A 24,178-nucleotide genomic window follows, 5' to 3' on the forward strand; every position below is an offset into this window, starting at 1 on the left:
GAGAAGGAAATGGCAACCCACTCCAGTACTCTTGCCTGGAGAATCCCAGGGACGGGGGAGCCTGGTGGGCTGCCATCTACGGGGTTACACAGAGTCGGACACGACTGAAGCGACGCAGCAGCAGCATAAGCTATTTTACCAGGTCTAATCGGCTTCTTCTCACCACTCAGCTTTTGGGTTTCATATCAACCCCTCTCTGAATCTATTCAAAATAGCTCCTTCTTCTCCAACCTAAAACATCACCATTTCATTTATTTTATGACACTTATCACTGACCTGGACAGGGTTACCTCATGTTACTTGTTGACTAGTGTCTCCCTGCCCCCATTTAAATATAAGCTCCATAGCAATAGGAAATCTCTTGGTCTTTGTTTTTTAGATTGAACCTAGGCCCTGGCAGTAAAAGCTCTGAGTCCTAACCACTGGACCACCAGGCAGTTTCCTCTTGTTCATCCTTACCCCAGAGCTCAGAATAGTACTGGTACACTTGATGTTAAATGAAAAGGGAAAAAGTTATGTAGATCAAATCCCATCTGACTGTAAAAACCTAGCTACAAGAGAAAAGTGAATTTCAAAGACTAAAAAGATCTGAGTCGTGTAATGGCATGGGTGGGCACCTGTCATATTCTCAACAGCCCATCTGCTGAAAAATCTTTCCCTAATTTGAAAAAAAACTTGGGCTAAGAGTTCTGCCTCCCTGCTGTAAACGTCAGAATTCAAAATCCCAGTGTCTCTTGCAACTAGGATAAAGGTATGTGACCAGGCTCTGCTCACCAGACACACCCTCTTTAGACTGACTCAGAACAGAGCCAGTGCCAGAGCCAAGTCGCTTCCGTCGTGTCTCTTTGCAACCCTATGGACTGTAGATCGCGTCTGTCCACGGGATTCTCCACGCAGACTACTGGAACGGATTGCCATGCGCTCCTCCAGGGGCTCTTCCTACCCAGGGATCGAATCCACGCCTCTTCAGTTCAATTCAGTTCAGTTCAACCCCATGGACTGCAGCACACCAGGCCTCCCTGTCCATCGCCAACTCCCAGAGTTTACTCAAACTCATGTCCATCGAGTCGGTGATGCCATCCAACCATCTCATCCTCTGTTGTCCTGAGGACGAGATGTCATCTTAATCTCGTCCATGTCCCTTAGGTCTCCTGAACTGGCGGGCGGGTTATCACTAACACCACCTGGGAAGAGTGATGTAAGGCAACTTTGTTTTCCGGCCTCTGAGCTGTGGCTGAGAAAAACATCTTACACTGCTTTATTGACTACGTCAAAGCCGTTGACTATGTGGATCACAACTGGAAAATTCTTCAAGAGATGGGAATACCAGATCATCTTACCTGCCTCCTGAGAAATCTGTATGCAGGTTCAAAACCAACAGTTAGAACCAGACATGAACAATGGACTGGTTCCAAATTGGGAAAGAGGTACATCAAGGTTGTATATTGTCACCCTGCTTATTTAATTTATATGTAGAGTATATCATGAGAAATGCTAGGCTGGATGAAGCACAAGCTGGAATTAAGATTGCCCAGAGAAATATCAATAACCTCAGATACGCAGACACCACCCTCATGGCCAAAAGCGAAGAGGAACTAAAGAGCCTCTTGATGAAAGAGGAGAGTGAAAAAGCTGGCTTAAAACTCAACATTCAAAAAACTAAGATCATGGCATCCAGTCCCATCACTTCATGGCAAATAGATGGGGAAATAATGGGAACAGTGACAGACTTTTATTTTCTTGGGCTCCAAAATCACTGCAGATGGTGACTACCATTAAATCAAGATGCTTGCTCCTCGGAAGAACAGTTATGACCAGCCTAGATAGCATATTAAAAAGCAGACATTACTTTGCTGACAAAGGTCCGTCTAGTCAAAGCTATGGTTTTCCCAGTAGTCATGTATGGACGTCAGAGTTGGACCATAAAGAAAACTGAGCAGAGGAATTGATGCTTTTGAGCTGTGGTGTTGGAGAAGACTCTTGAGAGTCCCTTAGACTGCAAGATCTTTTTCACAGTTAATAAGGTATCTTTGTCTGTGCTGGAGTGCCTCATCCTGGTGGCTTCTCCCGCTGTGGAGCATGCACTGTAGGGAGCGCAGGCTCTGTAGATAGATGCCTAAGCTTAGCTGCCCCAAGACACATGGAGTCTTCCCAGACCAGGGATTGAACTTGTGTCCCCGGCATTGGCAGACAGATTTTTAACCACCGGACCACCATAGAAGTCCTGGCCCATAATGCTTTGAAACTTTAAAAGTTGTACTCAGAGATGCAAACATTTTACTTTTATATCTGTGATTTCTGACAATTATAAGCTTGCATACAACAATCAGCTGGAGAAGAGAGGCTCCCTTTGGATATGTGGGTTGACTCTAATATACACTCATAGGCCACATGTTCGCTTTTAATTTTGTTGTATATGTTGGAAGTTGGGCAGACTACCTGCCATTTCATGAAAATGCTGTTGCATAAGAAAACCAACATAAAATGCTGGAACAGATTAAAAGATACAAAAGGTACATTAAAGGGGAGTGATGGGGAGATGCTCTGTAGGTGTAAAGTCTCAGTCATGAAGGATGGGGGCTTCTGGAATCTGGTTTTGTACACATGGAGACTGTCAGGAGGGTGAAGTTTATGTGTTTGTTTGCCATGATTAAAAAAAAAAAGGAATTCACAATGTTAACAGAAGAGAAAACACACATAAGAATGTAGAAAAAGCATTTGATGAATTCAATGAAAACTCTTAGCAAATTGTAAATAGAAATTTAATCAGAGAGAGGTTATTTACCTACAGTAAAGCAATAACAGGTAATATTGGTCACATATTCAAAGTTTTTCACCCAAAATTGCGGAGGAGAGAAGAAATGTGTATTATTTCACTTTAATTCAATATTGTATTTGGCATCCTGGCCACACAGTAAAGTGAAAAATAAAAATAACAGATTGAACATAGAAAAAAGGACAGGGGAGGGCAGAAAGTTGGGACTTGGACCTGAAGATTTCAAAGCAAGCCACACAACAGTTTAGAAATATCTATTTGCACAACAGAAGGTGGAACCTGAAACTAAATCTAGAAAAAAAATCAGTGATTTATAAAAGAAACTGACAAACTACAAACACGGTTTCTATCTTACTAGACTGTAAGTATCTTATTTGGCTATTAATTCAAAACAATAAAGTGACCACGTCCCAGGTAATTTTAATGTTTAAATAATTTACATTTTAATACTGATTTCTCTATAAAAGGCATCCAGAACCCCAGTCCTGGTTGGTGGCTTGTTATGTACAGACTACAAAGTGGAGAGGTGAGTGATGGAAACCAAAATTATCTGCCCCCACCCCTCCACCGCCAAACATGTCTTCCATGAAATCAGCCCCTGGTGCCAAAATGGTTGGGGACCACTGCTCTAGGACGTATTTCAGCACTTGAAGTAGAAATAACACCCCCAAAATGTCTTCAGTTCAGTCACTCAGTCGTGTCTGACTCTGCAACCCCATGAATCGCAGCACGCCAGGCCTGCCTGTCCATCACACACTGCCAGAGTTCACTGAGACTCACGTCCATCAAGTCAGTGATGCCATCCAGCCATCTCATCCTCTGGCGTCCCCTTCTCTTCTTGCCCCCAATCCCTCCCAGCATCAGAGTCTTTTCCAATGAGTCAACTCTTCGCATGAGGTGGCCAAAGTACTGGAGTTTCAGCTTCAGCATCATTCCCTCCAAAGAAATCCCAGGGCTGATCTCCTTCAGAATGGACTGGTTGGATCTCCTTGCAGTCCAAGGGACTCTCAAGAGTCTTCTCCAACACCACAGTTCAAAAGCATCAATTCTTCGGCACTCAGCTTTCTTCACAGTCCAACTCTCACATCCATACACGACCAAAGGAAAAACCACAGCCTTGACTAGACGGACCTTTGTTGGCAAAGTAATGTCTCTGCTTTTCAGTATGCTATCTAGGTTGGTCCTAACTTTCCTTCCAAGGAGTTAAGCGTCTTTTAATTTCATGGCTGCAGTCACCATCTGCAGTGATTTTGGAGCCCCCCAAAATAGTCTGAATGTCTTAGTAAACAATAAACTGAGCTTAACTATTTTATCTGTAATCAACTAAGTTTACTACACCTTTCCAAGCATTAAAATGTACAATTTAAAGAGTAAACTTGGCAGCTTGCTTGGAAGTTCTATGGGGAAAGCACAGCTACTCCTAGGCCCTTTACTGAAGACCCGTCCTCCTCCACCAGGGATGGCTGTGCGATTTCACTGAGGGCACAGCTTCGGGAGAAACGCTCATGGGAGCAGTGAAGGAGGAAGGAAACACCCACCTAGCTAGCCAGGTCGGTCACATCAACCCTGGCGGTCAAAGGGGCAAGTATATTACAACCAGATCGCCCTCACATGCTGAAAAGCTTTTTATTTTGGCGGGGGGAGGGGCGCAGGGCAGGCGAATGACCTGAATTTAAAACACACTACTTGCAGCAAGTGCTGCAAACATAAGACAGGTCACAGGAACATTGTCATAACCCCAATAACTACATTATTCGATAAATTACAATTTAAAAGATTCTTATAAAAAGTAGTCCACCTAATCACAGGTACTGTAGAATCCCAGGCTCCTCCATACATTACTGGGGAAAAAGTGCAAATAAATAAAGGTGAAAAAACTTTAGGTAACATGGCAACCCACACCCTTCGCTGGTCAGATTCCACCGGCCACCTCAGTACTGCGGGAACGTTCCATCGATTTTGGCAGCCCAGGCCATGAGCCCCCCGACAACGTCCTTAACTGTTAAAGAGTCCAAGTCTGCCCAGGACTGCAAGATCTTCACAGCTTTCTGGGAGTCATTGCCCAGTTTGCAAATCACATAAATGGGGACAGACGCCCCTTCCTGTGCGCCCTGCTTCCCTTCCCGGATGGCTTCTCCCAAGACTTTCAGGCTCTCCGCATCCCTCCGTTCCAAACTTTTCAAAGGGATGTGCAGGGCGTGAGGCAGACGACAGATGTCCACCTCCACTTGAGGCCTGACGTCCAGCAACAGGTGGGGTGACCTAGAATCCAGAAGTCGCTTATAGTCCGTAATGGAAATCCGCTCCTCCGGGCTCAGCAACCGGAGGGAGCGGCACTTATCCGTGGCCGACGAACCGCAGAAGCTTTCGTAGTCTTGCAGGTCGGTCACGGTGGGCCGCTCCCCGCAGGCGGCACAGTCGGGCCTGCGCCTCCGCAGCCGGATACAGCGGAAATCGCCTCGGAGTGCGTCAAAAAGCAACAGGCGGCCGCTGTAAGAGGGGCCCAGGCCCGCAGCGGTCTTCAGCACTTCCAACGCCTGCAGGCAGCCCAGGACCCCGGTGACCGCCCCGAGCACCCCGCCATCCGCGCAGCTGGTCACCGTCTCCGCCGGGGGTGGCCGGGGGAACACGCAGCGATAGCAAGGCCCCCCGCCATAGTGGTAGACCGTGAGCTGGCCCTCGAAACGCAACGCGCTGGCGGACACCAGGGGCCGGCCGGCGAGCACACAAGCGTCGCTCACCAGGTAGCGGGTGGGCGCGTTGTCGGAGCAGTCGGCCACCACGTCGTAGCGGCGGACGAGGTCCAGCGCCGTGGCCGGGGTCAGCGCCTGGGCGTAGGGTACGCACTCCACCGCTGAATTGAGGCGGCGCAGGGCAGCGGCCGCCGAAAAGACCTTGGCCTGGCCGGCCAGGGCCTCGCCGTGCAGCACCTGGCGGGCCAGGTTGCTCGCTTCGACCACGTCGTAGTCCACGAGGCCCAGGCGGCCGACGCCGGCTGCGGCCAGGTACTGCGCCAGTGGGCAGCCGAGCCCCCCGCAGCCTACTACGAGTACGGCCGCGGCCGCCAGGCGCAGCTGCCCCTGCATGCCCAGCTCCGGCAGCACGAGCTGCCGGCTGTAGCGCCGGATCTCCTCTCGGGACAGGGCGGCCCTGGGAGGCAGGGGCGACACCGGAACCGAGCGCGCTGACTCCTGCCCCGTCGAAAGGGCTGCCGCCAACCTCTGCTTCAGGGAACTCAGCTCCTCCTCACGCTGCGCGACTTCGGCCTGTAGGGCCAGCACCTCCTCCCTGGCCGCCATGCCGGGCTTCTTTCCGGAAGTCGTCGTTAAAGGCATTTCCGTTTCCGGCTTTTCTTCGTCGCGAGGCCGGAGTAAACCAAAACAAAAACTTTATGGAGCTTGAGCCAGGTGATAAATGGACCTGCATTTCTTGCGCCACCCTCAGACTCAGTGAAAGACTCACAAGTTCTTACTGTTTCCAAAGGAACTGCGAAATGAACCTTAGGAAGACTAGAACTCGTCCACATAGACCACCCCCCCTTCTCGGGATTTGGTCCAGTCCAATCCTTAGCCTTCCGCCCCGCGTGACGTATTTCTGCTTCCGGCCTGTCGCGCAGTTCCGCCATGGCTGCCGAGGAAGCAAGTCGTAGCTCTCCTAGGTCTCGGCGGGAGCCGAAGGGGCGCGTCTCGCGGCAAGACAAGTATTCAGTGCTTTTGCCCACGTACAACGAGCGCGAGAACTTACCGTTCATCGTGTGGCTGCTGGTGAAGAGCTTCTCCGAGAGGTAGCGCGCCGGGCCGCCCTCCCCGAGAAATGAGATGAGCTGGCTTTCCGGGCCTGGGTGTCGGCCGTTGGCGGCTGCGCGAGGCGGCCCTGCCCGGCCTCTCTTCGGCCCCCGCGGGAGACCCTGGGGAGGACGCCACCCTGCGAGGAAAGCAGAGGCGGATTCCTCTGCGCTTCTCTTCGTCTCTCGGATTCTTAGTCGCGCCCTTGGGTTTTCTGAAGCACTTCTTTATTGTACACTCCCCGACGGCCCTCTGCCCGCCTTTTCTTAGAAGGGCTGGCCACCCTTTTTAATGCCTGCGGGTCCGAAAACCTGACCTCGCTTCTCCCTTATGTAGACGATCGGGCGCTGTGGCCGGAGCCGGGACTCTGAGCGAGCCCGCTGTCTCCCGCCCCCGTTCCGAGGGCTTATGTAAGCAGGAGGTTTGGGCCCTGTGGGTTAGGGAGCTGCTGCTGGGCTGGGCAACCCTTCTGGAGAAGGCAGAAGGGCAGACTCGCAGGTGGATGTTTGATGTGATTGTTTAAAAAAAAAAACAAAACTGGGAGGTGTTGATGTTAGAGTTTGAAAATGTTTAAAGTTTTTCGTTTTTCTGTCTTCAGAAAATGCTATTAGTACGAATTACCTTGTTTTGGGGATCGTGTATAAATCTTTGATCTTTAGGTATCAGCATATACAAACTTCTCAAATTACAGTGCTTTGAAAATTAGATAATACCATATAGCTTTTATTTTTCCAACCGAGTCTTCTCAATCGAGAACGAGTTATTTCCAGACTTTGTTTTTCCTCTTTTGACTTTTGTTTTACAAATGAGAACGGAGACTTTGTTCACGACGTATTTGTAGTAAGTGCCCCTTACGCATTCGTTCTTTTACTAGTATACCCGAGGTAAAGTCTTCGCGGTCGAATTGCTGAGTCGACAGAGATGTGCTTAAGATTGGTAGTTAATGCCAAATTGCTGTCAAAAAAAATTATACCAGCTTAGAATTCTGCAACGTTCATCAGAGGGGGCCTTTATCCTCACGAACCAGCCAGCTTTATTAAACCTACATCGTGGGAAATACTGATAAGTGAAAAACACTGCTGTTTGATTATAATTATTTGAATCAAATCATTATCTTCACATTCATGGCTTTTCAAAGTTTTTATTCATGGCTTTTAACTTTTTTAAAAAATTTCTATTTTGATTTCTCAAACTCTTTTCCCAGTTAGAGAAACTGTCGTGTAGCTGATCTTGTCCTGGCTTGTTTCATGATTATACGGTGTTTTTTTGCTCTGTTCTTTGATGTAGTGCAGTTTATCTTTAGTGATTTCTGGGTGGAGAATGAAGTTTAATGGGGAACAACTGTTTTCTTTTCAGGTGGCAGTCAAATTACCTAAAGTCTGCTCAGCTTGATTCCTTTTAGCTACCTCTTCCTCAGGTGGTCTTGGTGCTTTGAAGTGTAGAGGGGAGTAATTTTGCTTATGAATGAAGTATCTCAGCACCACAAATAGAATCAACATCTTAACTGGTTTTGACTTGTAAAGCGCATGCCCAGATTTAGTGCCCTGTGGGGAACTGAAGTCGTCTTTGCTGTTAGAGAATAGATAGGCTGGGTTTTGCTTTCTTCCAAGTGTGCTGGGGGCTGACTTTTGTGTTTTTTTTTTTTAAAGCATTTTAACAGTGGAATGTGTTTTCTGGTTGTTTTCCGTGCATTTGTTTCTTAAAGCAGGACCAGAGGAAACATAATGTTGTGTTATGGGGGTTTATCTGTACCTCCTCTTTCCCCATAAGTTTACCAGTAAAGTTAACAAAAAGAATGTCTTCTTTAAAGGGGGTGGTGGAAGATGTGATGGTGAGCACAGGTGCAGCTTGCCAAGTATTCTGCTGACTTGTTTTTTGAGTGCAAACTATCACGTGAAGTTAATGAGAACTATAGAAAGACCTTAATTCAGAAGCACTGACGTCTTTTGTAGTTCTGTGCTTTTTATTTGATAGTGTGGGGTAATAGGTACAATTATTTGAAATAGTGGTATCAAAGACTATCACCATCCTCAAGTGGGGTTTTTTTAAGGGTGAAATAAAATCAGATTCCTGATTCGTTATTTAAATCTGTTGGGGATTAAAAAGAATAATCATCCAGAGCCACTCAGCTGACTTGATACCTTTTAAATGTATTTTTAAAATAAAATTTCCCAAGTGGATAAGTAAGATTTCATATGATGTCCTGTCATATATAAATATATGATCACTAATTTTTTTTAACAAAAGAATATGTTTTATGTGTGAGAATTTTAACATCTCAGGATTGTATTGGAGAAGGCAGTGGCACCCCACTCCAGTACTCTTGTCTGGAAAATCCCATGGACGGAGGAGCCTGGTAGGCTGCAGTCCGTGGGGTCGCTGGGAGTCGGACACGACTGAGCAACTTCACTTTCACAAAATAAAATTTCCCAAGTGGATAAGTAAGATTTCATATGATATCCTGTCATATATAAATATATGATCAGTAATTTTTTTTAACAAAAGAATATGTTTTATGTGTGAGAATTTTAACATCTCAGGATTGTATTGGAGAAGGCAGTGGCACCCCACTCCAGTATTCTTGCCTGGAGAATCCCAGGGACAGGGGAGCCTGTGGAGTCGCACAGAGTCGGACATGACTGAAGCGACTTAGCAGCAGCAGGACTGTACAGGAGCATTTTCCAGCAGCCGGGCCCAGCAATAAGCAAGAGTTGCTCTTGCTGGCCCCAGGGCACCTGGCGGGCTTCCCTTGTGGTTCAACTGATAAAGAATCCGCCTGGAATGTGGAAGACCTGGGTCCAATCCGTGGATTGGGAAGATCCCCTGGAGAAGGGAAAGGCTACCCATTCCAGTATTTTGGCCTAGAGAATTCCATGGACTCTATAGTCCATGGGGTTGCAAAGACTCAGACACGACTGAGCGACTTTCACTTACATAGTTTGGAAGTGACATTCTGAATATTTGACATTTATTTCAATTGATAATTGAAGTTTTCCTTGTTAATTAACATGGCAATAAATTGCCACTTACACTAGGGGGGAGTTAGTGACTTTTAAATTGTTTTTTCGTTTCAGACTACTGTCTCCAAGCAATACAAATTTAATTTTTTTTTTATTTTAGTGGTTTCAACTATGAAATTATAATCATAGATGATGGAAGCCCAGATGGAACAAGGGACATTGCTGAGCAGTTGGAGAAGATCTATGGGTCAGACAGAATTGTAAGTCATTTTTCTATCATATCAATTACCTTTATATGGGGGAAAGATGATAAATGAACAGTGCTTGGATTCCGTCTGTCTGGAAACTGAAAAGATAAAGAGCACTGATATATGCTTGGGATTTAGATACATTTTCATTGTGCTTGAGGTTTTACATACCTTTGGTATGTTGAGTCATTGGTAGATTTACAGCAGAACAGTGGGCCTTTGGATGAACTCTTTATGTCTGACTCTGCAAATCAGTTTCCTTGAAGGGCAGAATTAAAGCATGATACTGAATTCAGAAGTATTATAGAACTGGGAACTTCCCTGCTGACTCAGTGGTAAAGAATTCTCCTGCCAGTGCAGGAAGACTTGGGTTTGATCCCTGCATCAGGAAGATCCCCTGGAGAAGAACATGGCAAGCCACTCCAGTATTCTTGTCTGGAAAATCCCATGGACAGAGGAGCCTCGTGAGCTGCAGTCCATGGCGTCTCAAAAGAGTTGGACACAACTCAGTAACTAAACAACAAGTTTTAAAGCTAGGTTGCAGTTAGGAATGCGTGCCTTGGGGTACTCTTTCTACCCCCTTCTGATGCCTATGTCAGAAGCTTTCTCTATCTCCTTTATACTTTAATAAAACTTTATTACACACACACACACAAAAAAGGAATGCGTGCCTTGATCTCTCTTGCTCACTTTCTGTAGGTGTTCTCGTCCTTTCAGTAGAGAATGCTATCTGCAGCTAAAAGCTTGTAGCTGGGAAAGGTGACTGGTTGTTTTCATGTGAAACATGATTTTTCAAAGAACCTGGCAGTTTTATCTGTAGGATAGTCTTGTGAAATAGACTGAGTTTCTAAGTCTTAAACTTTCTCACTGTACCTTAAAGCCTGTTGTTCTACAGGAGTAACTTGGGCATTTTTATTTTTGATCAATGGTTTGCCTTTATGAATGCTGGAGTAGATTTTTTAGTTTACTTCAGCCAGTTCTTGGGCCAAAAACAGTTACATCCAGATTTAATTAGAAAACACATTTTAGACAGTATTTTATAATTTGCATGGATGAGAATTTCTCAGTCTTGGCACTACTGACCTTGGGACCTGAGGGTCTTCACTGTGAGGGACTGTCCTGTATGTTACAGGATGTTCAGCATCAGCTCTGGACTCTACCCACAAGATGCAGCAGTGACCCCCGCAGTGCAGCAACCAGAAATACCTCTGGGCATCATCAGACGTCCCTTTGCCAGCAAAATTACCACCTCGTGCCAAAGAGAGCCCTTTGGTATATGCATAAAGAAGTCTCTTGGAGAACCTTTATTGATACTTGCACTTCAAGAAGTAGCAATTAAGCATCAAACAAAATAGACTCTGAGTTCACATATTCTTGATTAATCCCAATAATGAAATAATTTCTATGCAGTCACAGGAGAGCTTAGTTAATGAGAAGAGTTGAAAGGAAGTGTGTGACACTGTCTTTTTTTGAATTTATTTGGCTGTGACAGGTCTTAGTTGTAGTATGCAGGTTCTAGTTCCCAGACCAAGGATTGATCCTGGGCCCCCTGCATTGGAAGGTCAGAGTCCTAGCCACTGGACCATCAGCAAAGTCCCAGGAAATATGTTACGCTTACGTACAGTGTAAGTCTATCCTGTGATGGAGCTTCCTTCCATCTCACAGGCACAATTCACAGAACTGTCACACCTCAGTCCTCTCTGAATATTTCCAGATGTACAAGTTTACAGAGGAGATAAAAGCTTAGATTTTCATCCTTTTAGCAGTGACTTTCAATAATGGTTGATTCATATTTTTGGCCAACAGTTCCTCAGTTCCTCTTGTATAGGTTCAGGGCCCACTGCACTGATTCACATAATGCATAGAATGTTCTCACTGTGTAGTTCCATTTAACCTGGAAACATCAGCCTGACAGTGTTTTGAATCCTTTTATCTTTGAACCTCAACCTTGAGGTGTGATTGATTGTGCCTGCTGAATTGACCTCAAATTCTAAAACAACATGGTCTTCAAAGAATTCTGCTTTCCTCATCAACCTAATAAAATTTAAAAGGATGAGGGAAAAAATAGCATTTACTGTCACGATTTCTGAGTGGTACCAGGGAAATTGCCTACTCATTATTTTATCACTTTTAGGTCATTTAAGAAAACTACTGGGGGTGTGTGTGCATGTGTGACCAATAAGAAGCTATGCCAAAGATGGTACTTGCTTGCTTTTTAGGTCACATAAGTATATTCAGTTGGGGGGAAATTGAAGAAAAATTAGGAACCACCGTACAAAATCTCAGATAAAATATTCATAGATGCTTTGTTAGCTAGCCTTTCAAACTGACTGGAAGTAATATTTCAGGGGGGAAAAAAGATGGAGTTATTTAATATAAACCTTTGAAAGTCTGAAAATTAAAAATAATAAAATTCTTTGAAAATGAGTTTTTTTTTTTTAAGCTAAAACACAGGGTTATAGAAAATCTAAGATAAACTGTAAAGAATTTGAGTTTTCAGTGCAAATACCAGATGAGGTCAGTATTTTGATGGTAACCATCAAGCACAGCATCAGATAAAACCTGACACGTCATTTGATTTTGCTTAGTGAATTGTAACTACCATGGATCACTGACTGAATGTCTGGCTCTCCTGTATACGAGCTCACCAGGCAGGAATGTACTTTGTCTTTGTTTCTCCTCTAGACCTACAGCAGCTTGCGTGTAGTTAAAAAGTGTAACCTGTTTGAATTAAATTGAAAATCCTTTGTTTGGAGGTTTGCAGTCTGAGGCCGGCTGCCTACTTACTGCCCAGTGCCGGGGGTGGATAGGAAATGCTCAGTGGTGAGTCTTCATCCCCCTACCTCAGAAATTTGGTGTCAAACACTGGCATTCTACTTTTCCAGAAATTTAGAAAAAAAAGGAAAGATCTAAATAAGTCAGGGTTTATATGTGAACCAGAAAGTGTAGAAAGACTTAATTGACAAGCAATAAGAGAAAGAAAATCTTTTAGGAATATAACCTGAAGTCATGTGAGTGGACCAGTAGAGAATGAGATAAGGTCATCTAAGCATAAAATCAAGATAAGTTGATGAAATGTCAACGTTTAAAATCAAAGACGGAATTGAGAAAACAAGTATGGTTATCAAATATTCCAAAAAGGTATAAGTGAGTTAAATCCTCAGTTTTCTTAGGAAGGAATCAATAGATAGATTGAGAGAAGGCAATGGAACCCCACTCCAGTACTCTTGCCTGGAAAATCCCATGGACGGAGGAGCCTGGTGGGCTGCAGTCCATGGGGTCACTGGGAGTCAGACACCACTGAGCGACTTCACTTTCACTTTTCACTTTCATGCACTGGAGAAGGAAATGGCAACCCATTCCAGTGTTCTTGCCTGGAGAATCCCAGGGATGGGGGAGCCCGGTGGGCTGCCCTCTCTGGGGTCACACAGAGTCAGACAGGACTAAAGTGACTTAACAGCAGACCAAAAAAATACATTGTTTTTTTGGTGGGTAAAAACTCTAGCCCCTCCTCCACTGAGGAGGAGGGGCTAGACTTTAAGATTTTGTCTGGGGTGGGGGGATTTGGGTAAAAGAATGTTACTTTTCCTTAAAAGCTGTTAAATTACTTGTTACTAAATGCAGTTTTTATTTTGGCAAAAAATGTTAGGCATATTGTGCTGTAAGTTCAAATAAATGCAGCAGTGTTTCTGTTAAAATGAGTGAGCACTTATTTAAAAAGTTTTTATTCGATTTTCGATTATTTGTGTTAAAATGCCATTTCTTATCCTTACAGCTTCTAAGGCCACGGGAGAAAAAGTTGGGGCTAGGTAAGCAGACCCTCTCATCCCCACCCCCCCATACCTGCTCCTTACCTTGGTAAGATTTCCCACGTGTAGTGTCCCAGTTTGGAACAGGGCCAAAATGCAGTGACCTCCTGTGATGATTTTTAATGATCTTAATGACATGTAGTTGGTTTAACTTGAATTGCCTGTATCAACCAAGGCCCTCTTAGGAAAACGGAAACTATTGTTAAGTCTTTCAATATAAGGGATTTAATACAGAGCATCTGGTCACACCAGTGAAGGAATTCCTGAGACGCCCAATGGAGAGTGAGGTTACTCAGAGATTAGTGCTACTGGAGGTCACTGCTACCCCCCGGGGCTGGAGCAGCGATGGAGGTGTTTTTAGAGCCGGGGACCCAGGCTACGTGCCCAGACGAGCTCTAATGGTAGAGTCAGGGATACCTGGTGGAAGCGGGAGCTGAGGAGGGAATCTGGTCCATGCTGAGAGGTGGAGTAAGGGGGAGGACTCTTGGACTTTTCCCCTTCTGCTTGAAATCTCTCTTCTTCCTGTGCTTCCCAAAGCTGTTTGGAAATCAGTTGACAAGAGAACAAATATAGTACCCTGTGATATATTTAGAACAGAGAAGGGATCTAAGGGCAAACATTTGGACCAGCACACTGCCTTAGCTGTAAGTTCTTGAACATTTCTTTAAACGTTTTTAAAAGGTTTTTTTTTTTTTTTTTTTTAAAAAGCTGTTCTGGTTTTACAATGTAAGAGGTTATAGAAAAATCTCAAATGAACTCAATCTCGTTCTGAGATAAAAATCTTGAATGCCTTTATTTCTGTTGTTGGTCACAGTTGTTTTATGTTGAAAAGTGTTATTACTGAAAAATTGGGGGAGCGTGGAGGAAACACAGTACTTGGAAATTGAGTATCTGCTGTCCTGAAGATCCTTGATTTCATGGCATGATCAAATGTTCTGAATATCTGAATCCAGAAGGTTCTTCAAGATGGAAGTAATCTTGAAACTGCCCTGAAAGCCACCAAGAATTACTAACCAGTCAGTGGCAATCCAAAAACCTATAGTCAGTCACTTCTTAACAGAAGTCAGAAGAGTTCAGCCTTGCTAATAAGATACGTGTTGGATTGGGGCTAGAGAACACAGGAATTCGCATCTCCTGTTCCTGACCAGTTACCCTTACCTGCCAAGTCCTTGAGGAACTTTAGGCATAAGCGTGGCTAAGTAATTGCTAGTTGCACCTGTGGCCCCAGAGACAGGGTTCTTGTGTACCAGGCTTAAGGTGTGGAAGACAGTCCCTGGGTAGCTTTTGTGGGGCAGCAGTGATGGGAAGAGCAGAAGCAGAGAGACAGGTTAGGTGGGGGTCCAGGCATCCCAAGATGGTGCCCAGGACTAAAGTGAGGTTATAGTTCACTGTCAGCTGTAGAGGACTAATGGCTTTTCAGGGATGCTTAGCGGTTTCTTCCCTGTTGAGATGTAGACCTCAGCATTTCCGGTGACTTCCTTTAATGGGTACAGATGTTTTCCTTTTTAGGAACTGCATATATTCACGGGATGAAACATGCCACAGGCAACTACATAATCATCATGGATGCTGACCTCTCACACCATGTGAGTGGTATGTTTCTTTATTAGCTCTTTATTATAGTCTTAGCCTATTTTACTGACCTACTGTTTATTCTTAATTTCAGCCAAAATTTATTCCTGAATTCATTAGGTAGGTATTTCTAATATTTGAAAGAATTATGATTCAAGTCATTTATCTTATATTGATTTTTTACTTCATTTTTCATTCATTAAAATGCTCATGCTGTTTTAAGTTTGCTATCAAAAATAAAACCAGTGCACAGATTTGAGGCATGTGAATATAGTTACAAGACTAAATGAAGTATTTTAGGGGCCCTGAGAGGACTAACTGAAAAATAATCCCTTTATTACCTAATTTTGTAAACACTATAGAAAATTTCTGTAAACCATTGTTAATTTCTATAAATGCTATAGAAAAAGATGAAAAACATCTTCCCTGTTAAATGGAATTAAACCCTGCATCAAAAGGGTAAAACCCTATGAATAGATGGGTTTTATTTTAGGAATGAATGCCAAAATCAGGAATCTGTCAAAATAATTCATTTATCACATTAACAAAGGAGGCAGTCTGATTACATCTATAGGTGCTAAAGGGTATGTCATAAAATTCACTATCCATTTCTTCTTAAAATTTTAGTATAGAAATAGAAGGAAACCACTTAAACATACTGAAGACAACCTAGTGCTAAGTTAGAGGTGTCTTACCTTTTTACTTTTTGCTGCACCGCATGGCTAGGCCACCCACTCCAGTATTCTTGCTTGGAGAATCCCATGGACAGAGGAGCCTGGCGGGCTACAGTCCGTGGGGTCACAAGAATTGGACACGACTAAGCGACTAAACCACCACAGCTTGTGGGATCTTAGTTCCCTGACCAGGGATTGAACCTGGGCCCTCAGCAGTGAAAGCAGGAGTCCTAACCACCAGTGGATTTCCCCATGAAACTTACCAAATGATGGAATATTGAATTAATTTTCAATAAACTCAGCGGTGACTGTAGGTATACCAGATGTCATTAAATACGGAAATTTTAAGTAATGTTGTAACATAAGAATTAGCATATATCAGTAAAGGGTACAAAATTCTATTTATTTACAGGTAATGTAAAAACATTTTTAGAAAATCTAAGAAACCTTGACACCTTTCAGAAAAAGAACTTGGGAGCTGTTCTGAACATAAACTAAATAGAAAAACAGAGTCAGATCGTGTCCCCAACCTGTTGAGAACACTTCCAGGAGTTCTGTGAACACATGGAGAATCCACATCCCTTTACTTGCATTCAAACCACTCTGTGAAGTGGCCCCTGCCTTGCGATCTGAACTCATCCTCTGCCCCCCCTTTGTCTGAAGTGCTGTGTCACAGCTCCTTAATGCCAACTACTACTCCTTTGATCTCTGCATAGTCACCTCAAAAATACCTTCTCTGCTTGGATCACCAGTACCCCAAACTCCTTTGACCTGATAAGGCAGTGGAACCAGTGGACTAGAAAATGGATGAGAGATGCAAACAGGCCGTATGTAGGAGAAACGCAAATGGCTCATGAAACCTAAGAGAAGGTGCTCACCCTGGGATGTAGTCAGGGAAATGCAATTAAAATAAGCGTGTGTTACATGTTTGCTACCCGTTCGTTTTTCAAAATTAAAAACCTATGAAGCAATACACCCAGCACCAATAAGATGGTAGAAAATGGACACAAGTGATGGCTGGAAGGAGTGTGAGTTAGTAACTCACAGCCTTTTCAGAAAGGAATTTCTTGTGATATCTGTTAGAATTAAACATACGAGCTTTGCTTTAGCAATTTCATTGAAAGCTCAGCAGCTTTTTTAAATTGATAGCTAATTTATTTTTTCTACAGGAAGCAAAAGGAGGGTAATTTTGACATTGTCTCCGGAACTCGCTACAAAGGAAATGGCGGTGTATATGGCTGGGATTTGAAAAGAAAAATAATCAGGTATATACATATAGAAAGTATTTGGAATAAATTACCATGTGGGGTTTGTGAAATCAGATTGTGACTTCCAAACAGTATTCTCAGGTAGCTTCTTACCTACAATCTTTCCTGTGTTAGAGTATTTTATTTTGGATGCTTTTCACTTGGGGAAAATCTGCATAAACCTTTGAACCTTTCATAGAAATTATCTAATTCAGCAAAATTTATTCTGTGTGAACCTTCAGCTCTAAGTGAATTATTCATCTATTTTTGGATTAAATAACTTTTCAATATATATTTTTCTAATAATTTAAGATACATCATGATTTCAGCTTTTACTAAGAAACATGAAGTGGTGAAGCTTTGGAGGCAGACTTGGGTTAAACTCCTGATTCTGTCATTTAAATTACTGTGTCCCTTGCATATCTTGCCTTTTCTAAGCTTTGTTTTCTTCATGATAAAATGGAAGTAAAACAAGCTGTTTCAGTTTTTTGTTACAGCGTAACAGACCATCCCAAAGCTAAGTGACTTAAAACAAATTTATTATTTCTCTAAATTCTTTGGTTTGGCTACTGGTTCCTCCGCTGATTTCACTTGGGCTCATTTATGCAGTTTCCTTCGGCTTGAGGGTGAGCTGTGCTGGTAACTCCAAGATGGCCTCATTCATATGTTTAGCATATGGTACTGGTTGTTGACTGGGCCCACCTCAGTTCTCCTGCACGTAGCCACTCACCTGGAAAGCTGGGTCAGCTGCTTTACGTGGCCTCCTGAGGGCACCACCCAGAAGCACCACAGCTGCAGTTGCAAGCACTCCTGGGTGCTCAGCTCTGGGGCTGACACCACTTTAAACTCTGGTCAGAGCAAGCTTGTAATCAAGGGATGCAGAAATAGAATCCTCCTCTTGATGGGAAGACCCACAAACAATTGTTGACCACATTTAGTCTATCTCACCTAGGTTGTTGGACAGTGATGTTTCGATCTCGAAAAGATCTACCTAGCTTATTGCTTTTTGGTGTAACAACATACCTGAATTCTTACTAATAGTACTTGTATAAACTCTTACTAATAGCACTTTTTATCACTCTCCGTTCCTGTCAAAGGTTCTGTTAGGTTCAGTTTTGCCTCGTAACTGTGAAACTTAAAACATGTAAAAGCCTCAATCTTCAGTGAAATGAAGGGGTTAGATAAATGAGCAGTTTTCATTCTTTCTGAGGATCAGAATCATGTAGGAGGAAATTATATACATCTGCTCCCTATTCATCCTCCCCTCCTTTGTGCATACACACATTGGAGACCATTTGAATGGATCTCCAGGGATGGTGCAGAAGCCTCAGTAGTTTTCACAGGTTCTCAGAGGATTCTGTTGTGCAGCCACGGTTGAGACCAGCAAGTCAGTGAGATCACTGACTCAGGCCTCTCTGAATTTGGTCATTAAAACTAATATTTAAAATCAGGGAGTCCCAATGAGAGACAGTCTGCAACTTTTGGTTGGATCATTTAGTTGTATTGAGTTGTATCCGTCATGACTTCTTAATGTCTTCACTGACTTTATAGTAAAAACTGGTGAGAAAGATTATGTATCACTTGCTCAAGGTCTCATTTTTATGGTCCAGAACCTGAATTTGAACCCAAGTCTGTGACTCTAGCTGTTGTTTTGATTGTTGTTGTCCAGTCATGTCCAGCTGTTTGGGACCCCGTGGACTTGCAGCGTTTTGGTTAAAGACCCCAATTTTAAAATGCATTACCTTGAATAGATGTATAAATATATACATACATATGTACCACATACACATAAATACATATACTCTCACATTCCTTGGGTCAAATTCATTTTGTGGGATAAATTATGTCTTAGAATTCTTTTTAACGATCAGAAGCAAATTGAAGGGAGGGGAGTATGTTTTTATTAGCCATTATCCCAACTATATCCCTAGCTGTGTATTTTGTATGAAATAGGCTCTCCTAAGGAGCACCTTGATGGTTCCCCTGGCCTTGGAGAGAAACTTTTTTCCACGCTGCTTCCCTGCCACCTTCCCTCCCTCCAGAACAACTAGTTTTCTGAATCTGAGCACACTAAAACAGCTGCAGTACCAAAGTCATTTTTTCCAAGTGTACTTTACATCTTTTTGAAATGTTAATAATAGCTATTCGTCAGTAGTAGCTTATAATTGATTGATACTTCGTTGTGCTTGAAGCACAGACCCTAAAGTCATTGCTACGAGCTGAATGTTTCCGAATTCACGTGTGCCTTACCCTGGGAGTGTTGGTGTTTGGAAATGGGGTTTGGGAGAGGTGAGTGGGTTTAGATGAGGTCCTGAATGTGGGTGGGGCACTGTTGGTGGGATTAGTGCCCTTTCAAGAAGAAAGCCGGAAAGCCTGGCCTTTCCCCTCCTCCACCCTCCATGTGAGAAGGCACCATTTGGAGGCTAGGGACAGGATCCTCACCAGGAACCAAGTTTACACACCTTTATCTTGGACTCTTCAGCCTCCAGAACTGAGAATTGAGTATCTGTTGTTTAAGTCACCCAGTCTGTGGGTTACAGAAACCCAAGCAGAATGGATAGTCTCAGAGTAGAGGTCAGTTTCCAGAGATGGCCAAAACCCCAAACCCTTTCCCACCTTCACCCTTAAAAAAAAAAATAACCATTTTAATGCAAACTGAGATTGGAAACAGCCCTCCCTTGGTGATTTGAATCTGAAAAAGCAGCTTAAAATCCCTGATAGATCACTTTTCCTGTCTTGACAGATGTCCGCAATCCTAAGTTATGACTTTTGGCAGATATGCAAGTGGAGTTAAAAATCTATTGCCATTCTTACCTAGTGTTTGGAAAATGATTGTTTTATAGGTCATCTCCACACGTCACATTCAAAGAATAAAAAAATACCTATTCAAAGAGTAAAAAACGAGAACTGTCAGATCTCCTTTCACTGACAAATCCTTGCTTTGTTCCATAGAGTTAACATTTTTCTTGCATTTTTGAAATTAGTATAGCATTTTTAGCACTCTGCACTTGGCTGTATTTCTTTCGTGTAGAAACTGTATTTTATAAAGAAAACGTTTTCTTTGACAGCCGTGTGGCCAATTTTATAACTCAGATTTTGCTGCGACCAGGAGCATCTGATTTAACAGGAAGTTTCAGGTACAGTGAAAACTTGTAACTGTATATTTTCTACTATTTACAATTTCTTGCCTAAATCTCTTGCTTTATAATGACTTACTTAAAGAAACCCTTCTCATTTCCACCCCATTTTTGTTCTGGAATACTAAAAAAGGCAGATTGAAGTTGTTAGAGGTGCTAATGAATCCTAAACATCTTCTTAAGGGAAATACTGTACTTTTAAAGAGCAGGAAGGACAGGCTGGTGTGCTTACAGTGAGTGTCACCGCCCAGCCCTTGGGCCTGAGGTGACCACTGACTGCTCATTCAGAACATCACTTCTTGTCTAAGTGGTGCAAAGCCTCTTGCTGGGTCCTTGGGATTTTTAAATTTTTGCTTGTTTCTTGGTGTTTGTGTAATTTTAGACTTGATACAGTAGGTTACTTTGTATGATGGTGCCAGATGACTGCCAGATTTTTTTTAATCTCTGAAACTAAAATGTCTCCTCATCTCCTTTAAGATCCAGACTCCATGCACTACTTACTACATTATATTACCTGGTACACGCTTCTATCCATTAAGTGTTGATTCTTTTGACCTTTGATAGAACGCATGTGCGCATGCTCAGTCGCTTCAGTCGTGTCCAATTCCTTGCGACCCCATGGGACATAGCCCAACAGGCTCCTCTGTCCAAGGGATTCTCTAGGCAAGAATACTGGAGTGGGTTACCATGCCCTCTTCCAGAGATCTTCCCAACCCAGGGATCGAACCTGCATCGGGAAGCCCTTGTTAAAACACACAAATACAGAAATTAGGAGCCTGCTGTTGAAGGTAATGAATACTTCAAATGCAGCTGCAAGTCTGTTGGATAGCAGTTCAGAGACAGTAAGAGAGTCAGAAGTGAAGAGAGGAGCCATCACAAATTAGACGTCAGATAATGAAACTTCTCTAGAATTAAGATGTAAGTTGTTTTGAAAGCACAGTTTGGTGTATGAAAGATAGCTACAGACCCATATATACATCCTTCAGTTCCACACTTCGAGGCAGATGAATATATGAAGCCCACATGTGTTACAGTGATTTTGAATGAAGACCCAGGGTAGCTTAGTTGGTTGTGGAGATGGGGACTTTGCTTTGGGTCCTAGTTCCCCTAGTCACTTCATCACCTAGCTCTTTCTCTCATAGCTTTCTCAAAAACTACAAGAAAAAAGGTATAAATTGCTGCCTTTGTATACATTGAGGCTCGGGGGGAATTTTTTTTTTAACCTCAGTGACTGAAAACAGAGCTCCCGAAGAAGATTAGAGTTCACCCATAGGACTTCCCCACTCCTGTCTCTCTTTGTAAACCTGATGAGCTTTGCCTTTGGCTTGCAGTCCCTCTAAAGTTAGGGTGTGCATTCATCTGTCTTAATTGTCTGTCTGTGACCTCAGTCACTGATAGCTGGTTCCCGCCAGTACTGCCTCAATCTTGTGATCCCTACTTCCTGTCTCTAACTTAACCAGGCTCAACCTAGAGGGACTTAGTTTATCCCAGGAATTTATTTACATCTCAGGAAACAGAAACTTCATAGATATTTATGAGGAAACACCTGATAATTGCTTCTTTCTTGTCATCGAGTTTATATTGTGCTTCATTATCTACCAACTCTGTTGTCCCAGCATTTGAAACAGTTTCTTCCTTTTCAACTTTAAATTTCAAGAAAAATTTTGAAACTACAAACAATGGGCGGTTTTGCTCCACATGATTCACTTTACCATATTTTAATAATTTCTAATAGTGTGATAGGAAGATAACTCTTTAAAAGATACTAAGGATTCATTTCCACGATTGTCCTAAATTATTTACCAAATATTTTTATGGCCTTTCCAGTTCAAGATAAATGTATCATAATCATCAACTGTGAGAACTTTTCTGTAGACAAATGGCCAGTGAAAGTTAAGTTTTTATAAATACCAGTGAACTTTTGGAAAGGTCAGGGTACATGTAGGAATGTATATTTATCGAGGTGTTCATATACATTTTAATTTCTTATAGGTTATACAGAAAAGAAGTTTTACAGAAATTAATAGGAAAATGTATTTCTAAAGGCTACGTTTTCCAGATGGAGATGATTGTTCGAGCAAGACAGCTGAATTATACTATTGGCGAGGTATGTAAATAATGTCAATTCCTCATAAAGAAACAAGGTTTAGACTTTTTATAATAAAAGGTTAATTTTCATAAACTACTGAGTAAATGTGGAAGGCTTCCAGGTGTCCATGCAAAAGAGTGAAAATTCACATTCTTTTAAAATTAATATATGTGACATACCAAGATCTAAAGCTTAACAGAAGGCAGTGTTCCCTTTTAAATAAATAAAAGTGACCGGTATCTTCATCCTTGCCTTTTCTTCTGACCACTCAGCATTATGGGATGAGTCTGTTTTCTGCTTTTCCCCTAGTCTTGACCGTCAGCCACCTACTTAAGTTAAAAATGAACGGGGTGGGACCTCCCTGGTGGGCCAGTGGCTAAGACTCCCGTTTCCACTGCAGGGTGCACAAGTTTGATCCCTGGTAGGGGTACTAAGATCCCACGTGCCATGTGGCCAAAATTAGTTAATTTTTTAAAAAAAAAATGCCTGGTGAATCCCTTTTGCCCTACGGTCTATGAGTAGATGCAAAGGGCAGGAACTGGAGGAGCAGTTTGATACTCGTATTCAGAGCAGGATAATAGCTGACTGGAATGCCACTGCTCTTGGGGAAGTTGTAAGATTTTTTAGCTTAGTGCTAAAATAGCGACAGCTGAACTTGATGGTGGAGAAGGGGATGGCAACCCACTCCAGTATTCTTGCCTGGGAAATCCCATGGACATAGGAGTGTGGTGGGCTAGAGTCCATGGGCCGCAAAGAGTCGGGCATGACTGAGAAACGAACACTAAACTTGATGGACTACTGGAAAAATTTCAGGCCATTTTACTTTTGGATGATAATTTTTCCTTGAAGCTTGAGTAAACCAACTTAATATTCAGGATCAGTGCCTTTCAAAACAGTAGATTTGGTTCATATGACCTATTTTAAGATAATATGCATATTATGTTTAATTTTGAAGACTTGGAGATGCAGGTGGTTACTGTAAGAATCCCATAATTTGCACTTAACCTTGAAGGACTTGCTAGCAGAGGAACAATCTTGTTTCTGTTGTATGAGTAATTGTTGTACGCCTGCTATACTTCTTTTCTCATATTTTTGAAGACTCACTTAACATATATTTTTTTAACTAGGTTCCAATATCATTTGTGGATCGTGTTTATGGTGAATCCAAGTTGGGAGGAAATGAAATAGTCTCTTTCTTGAAAGGATTACTGACTCTCTTTGCTACTACATAAAAGAAAGTTATTCATTTATACTTAATCATGTTCAATTAAGTTTAAACATGGAAAAAGCCTGGTTGCTGATTTTTATAAAGTGTACTCTTAGAACATAAATCATAAGGTAAGGCAAGTCTGTTTTCTGGAGAAACTCCGTTTTATACGTCAGATTAGGAAAAGGAGCAGTGTTCTCACTTTTCGTTTACATGTTGCTGTATTAAGACCTATAAATAAAGGTATATGGAATTTCCGCATAAAAATACTGCTGCTTTCATTAAAGTATACAAACGCAGGATTTCTTACCTGGGGAAGATTTTGAAAAAGACTGGATTCATACCTAATACGTGTCAGAAGTAAGATGAGTGCTAATCATATTCATGAAATACACATATGGCTGTTTCTATATGAACTGAAAAATACACACCTTTCCTGCTCTTTTAAAATGTACCCCAAATTTCTTAAACCAGATAATACATTTAGAGCACAATTTAAATTTGGGTCTTTGTAGCTGCTGACTTGATAGAGCATTTCACCTGTCAGGGCAAGTCGGTTTAAAATACATATCGTGCATTGGAAGCAACAACATTTTATTGCATAGTTGTTTTTTTCTCTTCTGGGCACAAACTTCTTTTGGTAAAGATAAACATTGATGACATTAAGGCATAAA

The 24,178-nt window shown here is 42.5% G+C and overlaps 2 protein-coding genes across 2 annotated transcripts; one reads left to right on the forward strand and one right to left on the reverse strand.

Moving 5' to 3' along the window:
• Positions 1-2,740: 2,740 nt before the first annotated feature.
• MOCS3 (molybdenum cofactor synthesis 3) lies at positions 2,741-6,123 on the reverse strand. Its single transcript, XM_005899621.3, has one exon. The coding sequence runs from the start codon at positions 6,109-6,111 to the stop codon at positions 4,708-4,710; it is 1,404 nt and encodes a 467-aa protein (XP_005899683.2). The 5' UTR covers positions 6,112-6,123; the 3' UTR covers positions 2,741-4,707.
• Positions 6,124-6,371: 248 nt separating this feature from the next.
• DPM1 (dolichyl-phosphate mannosyltransferase subunit 1, catalytic) lies at positions 6,372-23,771 on the forward strand. The gene is made up of 9 exons (XM_005899622.3): positions 6,372-6,560; positions 9,682-9,781; positions 13,545-13,578; positions 15,088-15,164; positions 15,245-15,270; positions 16,994-17,089; positions 20,140-20,208; positions 22,201-22,315; positions 23,425-23,771. The coding sequence occupies exons 1-9, from the start codon at positions 6,400-6,402 to the stop codon at positions 23,527-23,529; spliced, it is 783 nt and encodes a 260-aa protein (XP_005899684.1). The 5' UTR covers positions 6,372-6,399; the 3' UTR covers positions 23,530-23,771.
• Positions 23,772-24,178: the final 407 nt, after the last annotated feature.

The sequence above is a fragment of the Bos mutus genome, chromosome 13 (assembly GCF_027580195.1).
Source record: "Bos mutus isolate GX-2022 chromosome 13, NWIPB_WYAK_1.1, whole genome shotgun sequence".
Taxonomy (NCBI): Eukaryota; Metazoa; Chordata; class Mammalia; order Artiodactyla; family Bovidae; genus Bos; species Bos mutus.

Excerpts from the sequence above, each read along its gene's own strand:
- MOCS3 (XM_005899621.3), bottom strand. The coding sequence starts at position 6,111 with ATGCCTTTAACGACGACTTCCGGAAAGAAGCCCGGCATGGCGGCCAGG.
- DPM1 (XM_005899622.3), top strand. The coding sequence starts at position 6,400 with ATGGCTGCCGAGGAAGCAAGTCGTAGCTCTCCTAGGTCTCGGCGGGAG. Across the intron at positions 6,561-9,681 it reads GTGAAGAGCTTCTCCGAGAG|TGGTTTCAACTATGAAATTA; the intron begins GTAGCGCGCCGG and ends TTTTTATTTTAG. Across the intron at positions 13,579-15,087 it reads GGAGAAAAAGTTGGGGCTAG|GAACTGCATATATTCACGGG; the intron begins GTAAGCAGACCC and ends TTTCCTTTTTAG.